At 40.2% G+C, this 15,896-nt stretch overlaps 3 protein-coding genes and 1 long non-coding RNA gene across 5 annotated transcripts in view; 2 read left to right on the top strand and 2 right to left on the bottom strand.

Annotated features, from left to right (window-relative positions):
- The window catches only part of mtch2 (mitochondrial carrier homolog 2), a 5,461-nt gene extending 988 nt beyond the window's left edge, over positions 1–4,473 (top strand). Inside the window, exons 2-13 of the mRNA XM_008310338.3 lie at positions 323–407; positions 603–709; positions 1,397–1,423; positions 1,762–1,818; positions 1,984–2,041; positions 2,166–2,217; positions 2,330–2,389; positions 2,538–2,631; positions 2,809–2,856; positions 2,958–3,025; positions 3,110–3,185; positions 3,801–4,473. Of these exons, the coding sequence (XP_008308560.2) occupies positions 323–407; positions 603–709; positions 1,397–1,423; positions 1,762–1,818; positions 1,984–2,041; positions 2,166–2,217; positions 2,330–2,389; positions 2,538–2,631; positions 2,809–2,856; positions 2,958–3,025; positions 3,110–3,185; positions 3,801–3,887 (819 nt within the window). The 3' untranslated portion in view covers positions 3,888–4,473. The remainder of the gene's footprint in view (positions 1–322; positions 408–602; positions 710–1,396; positions 1,424–1,761; positions 1,819–1,983; positions 2,042–2,165; positions 2,218–2,329; positions 2,390–2,537; positions 2,632–2,808; positions 2,857–2,957; positions 3,026–3,109; positions 3,186–3,800) is intronic.
- Positions 4,474–4,823: 350 nt separating this feature from the next.
- Positions 4,824–6,554, bottom strand: znf414 (zinc finger protein 414). Its single transcript, XM_008310339.2, has 5 exons — positions 6,461–6,554; positions 6,155–6,265; positions 5,883–5,988; positions 5,272–5,804; positions 4,824–5,098 (listed from the first exon to the last, which is right to left on the bottom strand). The coding sequence occupies exons 1-5, from the start codon at positions 6,474–6,476 to the stop codon at positions 4,929–4,931; spliced, it is 936 nt and encodes a 311-aa protein (XP_008308561.1). The 5' UTR covers positions 6,477–6,554; the 3' UTR covers positions 4,824–4,928.
- Positions 6,555–6,562: 8 nt separating this feature from the next.
- LOC112487068 (uncharacterized) overlaps positions 6,563–15,896 on the top strand; it is a 79,728-nt gene continuing 70,394 nt past the window's right edge. The window contains exon 1 of the long non-coding RNA XR_003049796.1: positions 6,563–6,692. This is a non-coding gene — a long non-coding RNA (uncharacterized LOC112487068). The remainder of the gene's footprint in view (positions 6,693–15,896) is intronic.
- Positions 7,009–15,861, bottom strand: ankdd1a (ankyrin repeat and death domain containing 1A). Of its 2 annotated transcripts, none has more exons than XM_008310341.3 (15): positions 14,369–15,861; positions 13,209–13,312; positions 13,017–13,115; positions 12,815–12,913; positions 12,251–12,355; positions 12,068–12,166; positions 11,467–11,565; positions 10,910–11,008; positions 10,722–10,820; positions 10,270–10,368; positions 9,953–10,051; positions 9,565–9,660; positions 9,197–9,398; positions 8,809–8,940; positions 7,009–8,708 (listed from the first exon to the last, which is right to left on the bottom strand). In XM_008310341.3, exons 1-15 carry the CDS (start codon positions 14,388–14,390, stop codon positions 8,647–8,649), a joined length of 1,515 nt encoding a protein of 504 aa, XP_008308563.1. In that variant the 5' UTR covers positions 14,391–15,861; the 3' UTR covers positions 7,009–8,646. The 2 variants fall into 2 exon arrangements, with proteins under 2 accessions (XP_008308563.1, XP_016888111.1); XM_017032622.2 differs by having other exon boundaries at positions 10,270–10,365.

The raw sequence follows: 15,896 nt of genomic DNA, 5'->3' as shown, positions 1-15,896 counted from the left end.
TATTTTCCTCTCTCCTTGAGTCTGCATTCCAGGAAGGCTTTGTTGTATAAATAGGACAGTGATCTGTTACAATAGTATGTACACCTCCAATGACAGCGGTTATCAATAATAAATTTGAACACTGAACAATTCTTTTTAAAGAAACAGACCAGTACAGGAAGTGTGGTACGCCCAGGAGATAATTTTAACAGGTTTCCTCTTGGAGACAACTGTCAAATCATGATTTAGTATAAATATACCATATATAAAAACATCCTATGCAACCATAACATCTCTCTTAGAACTTTTCCACTCACCCAGGTTTGTGGCCTTTGTGTCTCAGGTAGGACACGAGCCACTCGCTCCAACCCTGGGCAGGAATCTGTTTGGCAGACAGGTGTACCAGTTGCCAGGATTGTTTGCTTATGGTGAGACTGACTTCACGTGATTTTGAAAAAAATGTGCGGTGATTTAATTAGTGTTGAAAAAATAAAAAGGGAAAAGTAATAATCCTGTCATTACATAATATTCTTTAAATCATCAGCATCTTGGATACATCAATGTTACTGAGTTACTTAATTTCATGTGAAAACATTTTCTTGTTGTTTTTGTCCTCTTTTTAGCCAAACACATCGTCAAAATTGACGGGAAAGTAGGTCTGTTCAAAGGACTTGGTCCCCGGCTCTGTGCCGGCACTATTGGCACACTGGTGCACAGCCAAGTTTTGCAGGTAGGTCTGACACTGATGTCCTAACACATGTTTTGATTAAGGTGACAGGGTTGTCACAATACGTTGTATTAACAAACTGATACTATTTTCATTTGTCTACTTGGCAGTACTGAGTACCAATACTTCTACTTGTGCAGCTGACGCTGTAACAGTTTTTAAAGGGAAGTTGTTGACATTACAGACATTTGAAGATGAATGATTTCCTGGGTACTTTAATAAATTCCTTTTTTAATGTTGTTTATCAGCGCTTTCTTATATATGTTTATACGTCAATGAATATGCAGTTATATCAAATGTACAGACCAGGGGTAGGAAACTTATGGCTCGAGAGCCAGAAGTGGCTCTTTTGATGATCTGGCGCTCAGACGAATCTTAGCTGGCATTTCTTAACACAATAAGTAACAAATAATTTCGCTGATATTCAAGTAAAACATTACAGAAATCATAGTGTTAGAATAATCTTGAAAAAAGACATCATTGTACATTTGCAGCATACACTCTTTGCGTTACGTTAAATAAATGCGGTAAAATCATCAGCTTGGTATGTCATCTTTAATTTCTTGCATGAAAACTGAAAATAATGTCAGTCCATTTTGTATTGTAACACATACGTCTTGCGCTGAACATGTGCACCTACCGTAAGGCATAAGGCAATTTTTCTGACTGTCAACTGTTGTTCTCTTACAGAAATGTCAGGAACAAAAAGTACCTCAGGTAAGAGTTATTACTAACCTTAACTTATTTACTCAGTTAGCTGTCAGCTGCAGCCATTACAGCAGCACCACTGTGGTGTGATCTGGTCTCTTTAAAGCTGTGTTTCCAAAACTTGTTTTTAATCGTCACTGTTGCATAGAAGAACAAAAACGCATTATTTTTCTGTAGATGTAGTTTTCATAGCAGTTAAGGGAATCAGACAAAAGTAAGAGTAGATCAAGTCAATAATCAAAAAGTAGGCAAAAAGATTGGACAAAAATAAGAGTAGATCATTTGAGTCAATAATCAAAAAGTAGGCAAAAAGATACCTGGGATAATGTTGGTGTTGGTGTTTGCAGGTACTGAGCAGCCAATCAAAAGACGTGGAAGGCTCCCTACAGCACGTTGTTAATGAGGTAAAACATCAAGATTTAATTGTTGTGTAAGGATGTTTTTTTTTCCCGCAGATAATAATCCAAATAAATGGAATCATTTCCATATCATAAATGTAACAAATGAGCTCATGTTATTGTTAGGACGAGCTGTAACATTTGTGTGTGTGTGTGTGTGTGTCTCCACAGACAACTAAAGAAATGATTGCTCGATCCTGTGCCACGATCGTCACACATCCCTTTCACGGTATGTCACGTCTGTAACCGCTAAAAATCCATTTGACTTCAGTGTAGCCGAAGAAGTCGAGTCACATCATGTGATTACATACAAAAAGTACTGTCTGATATATCCTGGTGGTTTTGGTTCACAGTGATCACCCTGCGGTGTATGGTCCAGTTTATAGGAAGGGAAGCAAAATACAGGTGACATTTGAAATTCTCATTCTCTCATTCTCAAGTCAATGTGTGACTTAACTGTAGTGGTGGAAACATTTGACAAAATATTTGTTTTTGTTTTTTGTCTTGTTTGTTTCAGTGGTGTGTTTGACTCCATCTGCACAGTGTACAGAGAAGAAGGCATTTTAGGATTCTTTGCGTAGGTTTGACATTTCCTGTTCTTTCCTTGAGTCTGTTAAAAATGATTTATACAAAAAAAAACCCAGATGACACACAGTCATAGATTCAGATACTGATTGTTCAATACGTGTGTCATCTTGATCCCATTTGTTTTGTTCCCCCCTCAGTGGTTTGATTCCTCGCCTCCTCGGTGATGTGCTGTCACTGTGGATCTGTAACCTGCTGGCCCACCTCATCAATACGTACGCCATCGACGACTCGGTAGGACACTTCAAATACAGACCTGTACTGCAAGCGTCATTAAAAACTGTTTTAGTTTATAGTTTTAGTTAGTTTTATAAACACCCGCATCCATCGGATCATTCTTTAAAACGGAGGGGAGCTGAAATCCCAGCAGCCATTGGCTGCAGGACTAACACTGATTCTCCATCTTCACAGATGAGTCACACAGGTGAAATGAAGAACTGCTCTCAGGCCGTGACAGGGGTAAGACACACCCACACACACACACACACACACAGACATAGTAACAACCTTCTTCGAAAAACTGTTGATTCTCCTCCTGCCCCCTCCCACCCCTCCTCCAGTTCTTTGCCAGTATGCTCACGTACCCCTTTGTCCTGGTGTCAAACCTCATGGCTGTCAATAACTGCGGGTAAGTCGGGTATTATTCACATATTACACACAAATCCTCATCACGTGCGACACTAAACAATGTCCTATTTCTACTGCCCTTCAGCCTGGCTGGAGGTCTGCCCCCCTATGCATCAGTATACCCCACCTGGGTGGACTGCTGGAGGCATCTAAGCAAAGAGGTAAGACCACCACAGAGACACTAAATGAAAAAGACTTCAGCAACAGTCATTGGTTTTCATATATATACACCCATATGTATATATTTATATACAGTATATACATACGTCTTTTATACACTTTTTTTATACACATAATACACATAATTTTATAAACACACGTACATACATTTATACACAAAATACATGTGTATATATATTTGTGTATACATGTATGTACAGTATGTGCATGTATGTATGAAATTATGTATATTAAGCTCATTTTCTCAGATGGCGTCTAATATATAACTATATTTTGTCTATGTAGGTCCATCATATATTGATTAGCCAGATTAGTCAAAAAAGATACCGAAAATTTAGATACGAATCTTTGAAAAAACATGCAATAAACAACCAAAAACTCTGTCTAGATAAACCAAAAGTTAACGTTCATAAGAGTTAGCTGAAACAGAAAAGAGAGGCTGCTATATGTTAGCCGAGTAAACGCAGTAAAATGTGTGGACAATATTTAATGTTACCCTAACTAACCCACAGTGACTTTTTCCAACCCGCTGTACCACACATGTCCATGTGTCGCCCATGACAACACTGACCACTGTTTTACTCTCTTTAATCCAGGGTAACATGAGCAGAGGCAACAGTTTATTCTTCCGGAAGCTTCCAGCAGGAAAGATGTACGCCATTGAGCAGAAGAGATTTTTTTGAAGTGAGCGGCGAGAGAACTGAGCTGTGACAGTAAAATCTGCTTTGCCTGAACTCAGAGTGGGACAGTACGCACGTAAACCTTTTGGTATGCACTTGTTGAGTTCTTCTCCCCAGACCAACCAGCCATCATTTGAAAAAAAAAAGAAAAAAAAAAAGAAAACGATTATGTCTCCAATTTTCTTTGTACTCTACGACTTGTTTAAGTCAAAATATACTAAGATTTTAATGATGGAAATCCAGAAACGCAGAATTCTGCAGCTAATTGTTGGTATCATCTTTTGACAGAGCCCTCTTGTGGTAATGTACGTATATTACCACAGAATTATAAGGAATTATGAAGTCTTTATTAATGTGATGGGAACTGTTTGTGTGAAAAAGCTCTTATGTCTGCATGTGGTAATGTCTACTAATTAAGAAAAATAATGACCAACGGTGGTAACGTGTTGATTTATTGTAACGCTAACGAGTAGGTGGCGATGTGTGTACGTTGAGGGCGGAGCCTCGGCTGACCAAATCTGACTCTCTCCATGCTTGAGGTCGAAATCAGCTCATTCTGACTGACCCCAATAAAATCTTCTTTTTTGAACTCGTGACTCCATTTAATGTTGTCTCTCTACTTGTCGTATAAGAGGGCCCCCTGGTGGATTTGTAATTTTATTTTTGCTGTGTTCATTTTAAAAGCAGATTTGTAGGAAAGATGGAGTGAATGTCAAGTCAAATTTGTTTCTTTAGCAAAAATTCACAAGACATTTGTCTCAGTGGACTTCACAGTTTTAACTATTATCAACAAACTTAATGACTTTAATTACCTATTAATACTCTGATTAGGAAACCCCTATTACTACACATAAGTTCTGAATAATTCTGCAATCTGAACCATGTACACCACAACCATGTACTATTACATGGAACATTGACAAACAGAAAAGACTGAGCTGAGTTTCAATGAATTTTTAATGTTACCTTAACATTTCCTCACATAAACACCATGATACGTTACTGTTGGACGGTGCTGTATTTTCTTTTCACGCTTGTCACCAACTAAGTGTCACTGGCAGTTTTTCTAGAATCTTCTGCCGCTTTGTTTCCACTGTGGTAGGCGTTGATGTGTTGAGTCATTTCTTTTCGGTTGCTTGCCGTCTGGCCACACTGCACACAGGTGTACAGACCTTTGGTGTGCTCCCACAGGATACGACTGTAGCACGCCATTCCTACAGCACAGCAGGGGAAACATGTCAGGACGGAAGAAAAATATGAATTTAACTATCGTCATAACTTTATAATCAGACAACTGAGGCTGGGGAAAAAAAGATCAACCAAACCTTAGGTCCAGTTGTTGCTAGGCAACACTTGGTTTGGATAAATATAAATGAAGGACACCCACCTTGATTCTTTTTCCAGATTGCAACAGGCCCAGGAGGAGACTGTGGAGCCGATACTGGAGCAGGGTGAATGGACTCTGGTGACCTGCCCAGTGTCTGGTTCTGACCTCTCACTTCGGAAGATTCTGGAGCTGCAGACTGGCCATCTGAGTTAAGAGGGGACGGCTGGACAGGCAGACCTGTGAGCTGTGGAGAAGCAAGTCTCTCTGGGAAAGACAGCACAGAGGGACGGATGAGAGGACTGTAAGTGGACCCCGGTCGAGGGGCAGTGGGGAAGTTGCCCTGTTGGTTGGCCAATTGCGAGACTGGTTGTTGAGGAGTGGACGATGGATCCTGCCTTTGGTTTCTCTGGTCTACAGATGTGGCAGTGGTGTTTGTGTTGCTCACAACAGCAGCAGTAGTAGTAGTAATAACAGGCTGTGACAGAGCAGTGGGCTCCACTGGCTTTGCTTTAGCACGTGGTACTTTAGAGCAGGTGTGCAGGTGCGTCAGGAGACCTCGATAGGAACGCAGCTTTGTTCGACAACTCTCGCACCTTTATTTGACAGAAAACGAAAGAAAAAAGTTAACTGAGGTTTTCTTTTACTCCTGAGTGAGATCAAGAATGACTTACATGAAGAAAATGTTGGGTTTGTGATGATGCCGCGTATGTTCCATCAGCTTCTGCATGTTGGGGAAGGATCCATTGCAGCCTGTGGTGGAGCACAGCAACACCTTTCCTGAGGACAAGTCACACAGTGATCTCACATTAGACTACATTATTTTGAGGACCATATAAGTCCAGAAACTTTATACCAAACCCTACATGTATCAGCACCGGGCTAAGAGGTGCAGCTCAAACCAAACCCTACATGTGTCAGCACCGGGCTAAGAGGTGCAGCTCACCGGCTATAGACTGAGCAGGAATCTCGTGTTCTTTAACGTGGAGCTCCAGGGCGCTGGTGTTGGAGTACACCCGCCTACAGCCGTTCAGGGGACACGGCATCCTCTTGTTACCTGAACCAGAACCAGAACCACGTTAAACGCAGTATTTAATTGACATCGACGAGTCAAAACAATCACACTGACATGGAGCTAGTGAGGATAAATGCTAACTAGCTTCGATGACAACTCACTGGGATTTAATATTTAAAACGCAGACCTTTGCCTAGACCCGGTTACTTGGAAGGACAATAACTACAAAACACAAACCTGTGTCAGAAGCCATGGATTTAATTCTGGTTCCGAATGAGAAACGACCAACAGAAAAGGAAGAAATAACGACATCTGCAAGAGAACAACAACATCCAGAGAAGGAAGAAATAGCATCTGCAAGAGAACAACAACATCCAGAATGCAACGCGAATTTCGTTTCACACGTCAAGCACGTACGCTCCGTTTCTTCCTCTTTGACCTCAATGGCAGACGACGAAAGACGTTCAAGGTATGTTACCGCCACCATGTGGTCTCTGGGGGTGTCTGTTTTTATTTCAGCATTAAATTACATGTATTTTTATCGTCGGACCGAGACCACACATGTCAACGTGTTAAAGGTGTCGGTGGCACACTGTCTTATGACGTAATACTTATTTTATTAAGTTGATGAAAAGATGAACAACATGAAAAACCAAAATCTCTAGGTTATAATTAAAATAATTAATTAAAATAAATAATTATTTTATTTAATCAGATCTGCCCACATTCCATTTATGGAGTTTATTTTTTTCAATTAAGTATTTTTAAAATATATATATAAATTCAAAACAAACAAAACTTTTCTTGAATTGTTGAGTTTTATAGATGTTATGTCAAATATACTGTTACAGTAAAATGTACATACAAAATTCTACAAAAATGGTAAAAACAGTTAAGCAAAAGCAGAATAAGTAATATGTAGTTGTAAACAATGACCGTCATGCAAACACCATTTATACAAATAGATTAAAACGTCAGCTGCTTGACAACAAAGTCGGTGAAGTAGTGATGGTTGGCTAAGGGAATCATGATTGTTGTAAAATATGCTTCTCTGCAAAAGACATGGAATTGAGTTTATACAAGTTGTGTCATTGTTGAAGTTTCCTCGATGATCTTTATTCATGTACATCAGTATCTGACCTGGAATCACTGGAATATAAACACAATATATTTAACCTGCACTAGTGACTTTCAGAATATTGAGCAAAGCCTTTGGAATTTTTACACCTCATAGTATTTTTAATTTAAAAAAATCAAATTCTATAATCAATATTTTTGTGCACTCTCACACTTAAAAAAACAAAAGTTGTTCAAAATAGTAAATTCTAAAGTATTGCTGGTAAATACTTTTTATTCCTCACACATTGGACTATCGGTCAGTGTGTTCTTGTGCTGAATAAGAGCAAATGAGAACAGAATAGTATGAAGCTATTCTACGTCTGTTAGCAAAGCATCGCCAAAACAGAACGATTAAGTCTCTCAACACACTTAAAATATATTTATAAGTGCTCTGCAACATGAGCCTGTTGGTAAGGAGGCACTGATGCCACTGTTAACCTGTAACCTGTAGTCCCTGTAAAACCAAAGTAAAAACCCTGTAAAAATGTACAGTGACCGCCATTTCAAATACTCCTTTCAAATACTGCTTAAAATATTTTCATTTATGCAGCTCAGCTCAGTAGGTAGTGCAGTTGTCTTGTACTACAGTAGTCTCCAGGACCACAGAGCATTTACCGTCGTCTCACTTCTAATCAATGCAGTGACTGTGAACGTCAACAGCCTGTCCCCAAATTCTCCCTGTCAATAAACGCAGCCAGAATTACCAAACAAAGGCCAAGATCCCAGACTGCACCAGGAGAGACGGCCAAAGCTAATATTTCCACATAATTACGCAATAATATTGATTGTCAGAATGAGGAAGAGGAGGGAGCAGCTGCTCATTTCTCAGGTCACACTGTTCATTTAATAATGACTTGTGTCTATATAGCAGGGATGTTAAACCTCCGGCCCAGGGGCCACTTTTGGCCCATGAGTAGATTACAAACATTTTTACTTTAGTTTGAAGTGACAGATTCTTCTTCCCTCTCCTTGTAAATAATGTTTGGGTGGGAATAATTATTCTATTCCAAATGTATTTGGAATCTATTGGTATTTGTATTTCAATAAAATCCTATAGTTAGTCATTAAGGAATGAAAAAAACAAACAATTTTGGCTCTATTTTTTGTTTTACTTAAATACTTATGTGATCGTCCAATGAGATAGAAGCGGTGGCCCTGACCTCATTTGACCTTATAACCCCTGCTGTATAGGCTTTAGGATGCATTGGATATCAAGTACTGCATCCTCTATCCCTCCTTTGGTCATTCGTTGTGCAAAGTCAGATATCGATCTGGTGTGTTCTCACAGTGACCCACGGCGTCGGTCACATCAGAGAGCAGTTCTTCGGAGAACTTGTCTCTGCGTTCGCCTTCTGTCGGATGCATTCTGGTCGAATACAGACAGAAATAACAAAAAGAAATATATTTGTCACATACGTTAAGGACTTACAGTTAGCATCGAGGCTAATCCGATGAGTCACGTTTACCTGCCAGGTCTGTGCGGGAGATCTCTACCAGTCCTTCATACAGGCCTTTGACCGGGTTCTGCCCTGACACCGTTTCACCGTGGAGCCAAATCAGCAGCATACGATGGCCGTGCTCCTTAAAGCTCTTCATACCTGCAATCATGCAAAAAAGAGCAATAAAAATAAATCATACAGACAGACAGAAATGAGAGAAAATAATTGAGAAGCCCTGAACTTTAATTTACCAGACAGAAGGAGAAATAATGTTTTCAGTGATTCACTGATTAAATTAGGGCAGTAGAAATTAATTCGTTAATTAATTTGTGAAGGATAAAATAAACAGGAGCCTCCATCAAAGGCAGGGTCTCGGCCCCTGGGGGGGCGCTCTGACTTGACACTGTAATCGTACCCGTCCACTGTTGCTCTATTGCCCGTATGTGTGCGTCACTGAAGCCCCAGTGCTGAGCCAGGAACCTCCACTCTCCACGGCACAGGTGTTTGGTAGCTAAGGTCCAGAGCACAGAGCGGAGGTGCTGGGTCTCAGGCTGGTGGTCCTGCTTAAAGCTCAGGGGTCTCCCTGACCAGGAGTCTGGACCGCTGTCCATGTGATCCTGGACCAAAATAAAAGAACAAAGTCAACTTGTTTTCTGACCACAGGGGGCAGTACAGATTATGTACATGACAGCCGACCATCATACATTTAAAATCCCAGTAACAGTTTGATTAGTATTATTTGTTTTATAATGATGTTTTAGTGAGGTGATGGTGAAAACTCACCTTCTCCCATTTGTAGAAGCGGTCAGCTTTGATGATCATGTCCACCAGGACCACCTGGTTTCCTCGGGCCGCCACCTCCAGGCTGGTTTTTCCCTGCTGTTTAAACATAACTGAGTTTCAGGTCATGTGACGGTTGAAGGTTGTCGACATGTTATGATGCAAATTTAGAAAGAAAAGACAGTTCAGTGATTTTTAGGCAACAGAAACACAGTTAGTCTTCTGCTGCTCTGGGTAATGATGTTGTTCCATTGGGGAAAATCTAAGTATTTAAATATAAAATAAGTAAACACTATCTTTTTTTAAGGCTATTTCTAAGACGCCTTTGCCACATGAACCACACTGTCAAGTTGATTGGTCTGAGTGAGAACACCGATGTGGTGTTTGGTACCTTGTCAGTCAGATTGAGGTTCACACCTGAGATTAGCATCATCTCAGCCAAGTCCTGCCAACCGCGCTCTGCCACAATATGCAACGCCGTCTGCTGCCTCTGTGGAGTGAACGTAAAGACACGTGTTCTAATAACGGTTCTGTGTGGAACTTCTGTGTAGGTCAGCATAAACACAGGGCATATGTAGAACTAGGGAGGAGACGTTGCAACGAGAAAAATCAAGTTAAAAAGATAATGTGTGACTCATACTGTACCGTGGGTTAGTTTTAAACAATAACATGTGTCACCAGTGTTAGGCTAACAAGGCTGGTACTCACACAGTCAGTGATGTCCAGGTCACAGCCGGCGTCGATGAGCAGCCGGACCACATCAGTGTGGTTGTTAAACACAGCCAGGTGTAGAGCAGTGCTCTGCTGCTGTTAGAAAGAAAAGTCATTTTCAAGTTCAGTTTATCCCGCCTGCATGTTGTCCATGTTTTCTGGAAAATAAGTAGTGACAAGTATATTTGAAAGTATTCACATTTAATGATTTAATGAAATATGTATACGTAATATATAAAAGACATTTAAAAAATCCTCAAGCAGGCCAGATTGAACCCCTGTAGCGTGCCAGTTTTGGCCCACAGGCCGTATGTTTGACACCCCTGATGTGCCTATTTTCTAGCTCTGTATCTTCCCACAAACCTACCTTTGTTTTACGGACCTACTGATCACCTGTCCCCTACTCTACCAGAGCTACATATAGTCAACCATGAGTCGCGTTTACTCACATGGTCAACAACATTGACATTGACTCCAGCTTCCAGAAGGAGGTCGACCTCCCTGTCGAAGCCACGCTGAGCCACGTAGTGGAGAGCTGTCGAGTTTTTCTGCAGAAACGGAGCCACTGATGTTCAAATAGTAATAATAATAAAAAAAGTTAATGTACCGTGTTTGTCACTGATTGAACCGGACGTACATTGGTCAACGCGTTGACGTTGCAGTTGGACTCCAGCAGCAGCTTTATACACTCGTAGTGACCTCCCTGAGCCGCCAGGTGGAGCGCTGTGAGCCCGTCCTGTAACACATGGCAGTCAGTGCTGAGGTGTGATTTGTTAAAACATGAGGTGAAATCATTGATGACCAGAAGGACACAAGGGGAAATCATTGATGACCAGACACACAGATCAGTGCCAACAACCATTTACCCTTTTCCACCAGTAGAGGCCGCTATTCCCTTGAATTGATCTTGTCTATTTTTTTCAAATTTTGCCATTGACATAAATTTATAGATTTACTTTTTTCTGCTATCACTTTCATAACCTACAGGGGTCACTATTGCCGTAGTCTGCGCCGTAATTTAGCAAATTTCCATTGCAAACTCTCCCCAATCCAAACATAAGAACAAAATCAAACTCTTACTGCATGGTTTATAACTAATACAACTGTTGTAAAAAAAAAAAAACGTGAGAAGGACGATGGAGTTGTGAGGACTGAAACGACAACATGGAGGAGGAAGTCAGACGATGCACTTACTATATTTTTGTCATCAACATCTACTCCAGTCTCCAGGATCCTCTGCAGGACGTACGGGTGTCCGTGCTTCACTGCTAAATGCAGGGCCGTGTTCTCTTCCTGTGGTCCAGACACAACAATGACAAAGTGGCCCTGGCACAACTTCCTGTACGTGGCCTGACCACAAACATGGCACTGAACTGAAGAACAGGATTTTTTATTTTTTGTACTTGAACAAACACAGAGCAGTTGTTTATTCTCTCCCGTCTTTACCTGCGGTGAAATTCTCTTGAGATAATAAAAAGATTTTTCCCATGAACCCTGGTTTGAGTGACATTAGCAACATGGATGCTAATGCTAAATATCATATAAAGTATAAAGGCTTTAGCGACATGTGCTGTTGCTGTGGTAGTGGATTTCTCTGATTTACTGCTGCTGGTTTCAGTGATTGAGGACCATAATGGATGTCTGGTCCCTTTGACTCTCCGACGGTTTCAGTTCGAACCACTGTTGCCAGGAGGTCCTGGTTTACGCTTCCGTTTATTTGGACAAGGCGTGGCCGTACTGTAGGAGAGTACAATGACACCTGTGTGTGTGTGTGTGTGTGTGTGTGTGTGTGTACCTTGTCCTTCAGTCCATGTGAACAGCCCATTCCGATCAAAAAGTCGACCACCTCCAGGTGTCCGTGCTCGGCAGCCAGATGAAGAGCAGTCTTTCCGGACTGACAGGAAGTGATTGGGTTAATTTCATACAAAGAGTTGTGAGTTTGAAAACGTAGAATGTTGGGTAGAAACAACAGACTCACATTGTCGGCCTTGTCCAGATGGATATTTTCCAGATCTTCCATGATGAACTCCAACACTTTAACATGTCCTCGCTGAGCTGCACAGTGGAGCATACTGAGACCGTCCTAAAACACACACATGTATGTATTTGTGCAATATAAAGACAATTCAGTCCCTCTCCCCAAAAGTTGACTTGGATCAACTGAAACTCCACGAAGAACCCTCTAAGTCAGGGCTGCCAAACTCAAATTCCCAGTGGGAATTAAAAACTTGGACGAAGTCTCGGGCCAAACTTTATATTTATTGAAAAATTGTTCATGTTTTCTCTTCTCTCCAGATCTGTAATGTAGATTTTTTTATGTGGAAACTTTTTTGCGTAAACATTGAGTTGCTGGGCCAACTCTAGTTTTTATGTGGAAACATTGAGTTGCTGGGCCAACTCTAGAAAACATTTTTTATGATTTTGTGGGGCAAATATAATTACCCTGCAGGCCAGATTTGGCCCCTGGGCCTGTGTTTGACACGTGCACTAAAGACTAGAGGACTGGTGTGGTGTACTTTGAGTGAGGGAAGTCAGATTTTACTTTGTTCTCACAGTTGAACTTGGCTCCTCTGGACACCATCATCTGCAGGATCTTCAGGTGACCAAACCAGGCAGCCAGCAGCAGAGGGTTCATGCCGAACTGAACAAACAAGATGTTCCAATGAAGCCACTCAGTCACACAACATGGTTCACTGATGTACGAAAAAAAAACAAACACCGCCCATGCAAATATTTCCACATACGACGTCTTGCTCGTCTACATCTGTGTCATGCTCCAGTAGGAGGCGTAACGCTTCTTCGTTCCCGGCTCCTGCGGCCCAGTGTAGCGCCTTCCTCTCGTCCTGTACAAATATGACAGAGAGGATTAAAAAAAAGTAAACGTGACAAAATCCCAGGCCTGGAACTGTGTCCACAGTTTGTACTTGAATACTGACTTTGTTTTTGACCTTGACCTCCACTCCCTTGTGGATCAGTTCCTGCATTTTCTCAGTGTCGTTCTTCTTTACGGCATCGTGGAACTCCCTCTCCGACCACAACACTGTCAGGATAGAATTTTTACAAACACGGCGGGTGAGAATTTGGAGGAGAATTTCAGCAAATGCATCTGGAACTATCCTTTTACAACCATGTCCTCTCCTCTTTCATGCACAGATGGCGCTTCTTGTCAGGCTAGCTGTAATAACAATATAACTGATGAATGGAGATGTGTTTTTATTAGGGATATTTGATAATATTGGCTCGATATTAGCATATTATGTAATATCTGTAAGAATCTTTATTGTTTTTTTTCTCCGATAATAAAAACCAGTTAGCTCAATGCCTGGGTTTTGCCAAATGATGTGCCCTAAAAATAGTTTTGGGGTAAAACGGCTGCATATTAAAGTGAAAGTCACCAGGTGGCAGCATTGCAGCTCATTTAATTAATGTCATACTAATACAGTGGTTTGTACGGATAAATAAATAAACAATACCAGGTCAATATCGGTATCGGTTGATATCAGATTCGGAAATTAAATGTTCGGACGATATTGTCGGATTTTGGCAAAAACTTCATATCGGACATCCCAAGTTTTTATTAAGACTTCGACTGTGAAGTAGACTAAGTCAAACACAAACACATTCACACACATTCATTGCTACAAGTCATATTGTCTAGGATGGACCACTTCAAAAACAAGTAGTAGAAAACGAGCAGCAAACGCGAATGCTCCATAAGTGTGGACCACTTCAAAAACTAGTAGAAAATGAGCAGCAAACGCGAATGCTCCATAAGTGAGAGTGTAACAACCATATCTGTGTTGTTTTTGTTGCTAAAGTGCTTTTGAACACAGTTATACAATTCCATGATATCTAATGCTTAATATTTATAATATGTAAAATAGTTTTGCACCTTTGTAACGTACTTTTCCCATTTTTGTAATGCCGTATTGAATATAGTATATAACGAGATTACATCGTTGATATTAGTATCGTGATATTAAGACGATATCACCCATCTCGTGTTACTGGAAGAAGTGATAAGCATCGAATGTTGACTGGCTTTTCGCCTCTGTTCGGGCTCAGAGATGTAACAGTTAATTCTGCGGATACTCACTGACGTCGTCCTCGTCCCTCATGTTCGCTGGATTTCTAAAAAGACGTCTCCGGTGTCTCACTGGTCACAGTGTCCTCCTTCTGTCACCGTCTCTGTTCATTTCGAGGAACTGAAGAGCGGATTGAGAGTCAATGCGCGTGACGTCACATAGTTACAGTACAAAAAACAGCTATGTGACGACATTAGGCCACTACCCTCCAGAGTACTCCATGCTTAAATTAAATGCACCACATTTAATTATTTATTTTTAAAAATAAAGTTGTATTTAAAAAGACGTGTTTTAAACAGGAAATATATGGCGCTTGTTTCATCCCGTTTGCCCTGTTCTTTCTATGCACGATTGAGACAGTGGTTGAGTGTACCAGTAGATGGCAGCAGTGTAACTGAATGGAGACCAAGCTCCCATTAAAGCCTAAGAAAATTGATTGAAATTAGCAGGGTTTTCTTAGCCAGGTTCTCACTGACGAAACATTTTGTGTCACCGAAAGTAATGTTAACATTATTTAAAGTCAAACTACGCAATTTGTGGTTAATTCATTGAAATAGTTTGTTATTAAAATGTGTTTTACAAATGTTCGGATTTATGAAACACTGGGTGGTGAGGCACTGTATACTTCTCAGCTAAGCTATCAGCTAACATCTACGTTAGCAGGTGTTTATGGAACAACTTGATGTTGCTACTATTCTAGTTCTATTAAAGTGAGCTTTTAAAAGACATCAACCCGTAAAAAATTAAATACACACAACGCTGACAAAATATTCCCTTTTGTTTATTTTGGAGAAATTGAAGAGTACAAAATCTGTATCTTTTTTGCATTTCTTGCATATTGTTAATAGCATAATAATACACACAAACAGGAAATAAACATGAGAAAAATTAGGGAAAGCAAAAAGGTCCAATTAGAAGGTTGTTAGGCAGTTACTTTGTGGTATGTACAATTCAATCAACATAAAAACAATAATCAATTAAAAATAACAACAAAATCATAATATGAGAGAAAAAAAATTAAAATAAAATCAGAAATCCCCTGAGCGGCTTTTCCCTTCATCAACAACACCTGATCTAATAAATCTAGATTTTTTTCTACACTATTCAAACTTGACCTATTTTACTTTTCTGCATTACATTAAATTGCTGTGAACAATTTTTAGTTTCTGTAAGTTTGACATGCATTGAGTGCTTTGGCAATGTTTTAAAAACTTGTATTAGCTATGAGAAAAACAAGTCTGAAAAAGTCTCAATGATGCACATTAAAAATTCAGCATATGTTCAGCATAGGAATAGAAAAATCAAACAAAGACTTTAATTAATTTTTAAATGGCCGTTAACTACACCCTGACCCATTTTCTTGATCAGCTACTTGTGTTTCACAGAAAACATGCACATTTGGGTTTCGAGCATGGAACGATTTTTTTTCCAATGCCCAATTAAATAGTACTTCCCACCTAAGCTTGGATGTAAATCTTAGTTGGAACACAGAGGGCGTTATTGTACGTAAATACTGTACTTAAATAACATAAACTATCT

Source organism: Cynoglossus semilaevis, chromosome 5 (genome assembly GCF_000523025.1).
Source record: "Cynoglossus semilaevis isolate Cse_v1.0 chromosome 5, Cse_v1.0, whole genome shotgun sequence".
In the NCBI taxonomy this organism is placed as follows: domain Eukaryota; kingdom Metazoa; phylum Chordata; class Actinopteri; order Pleuronectiformes; family Cynoglossidae; genus Cynoglossus; species Cynoglossus semilaevis.
This window is presented reverse-complemented; position numbering and strand designations above follow the sequence as displayed.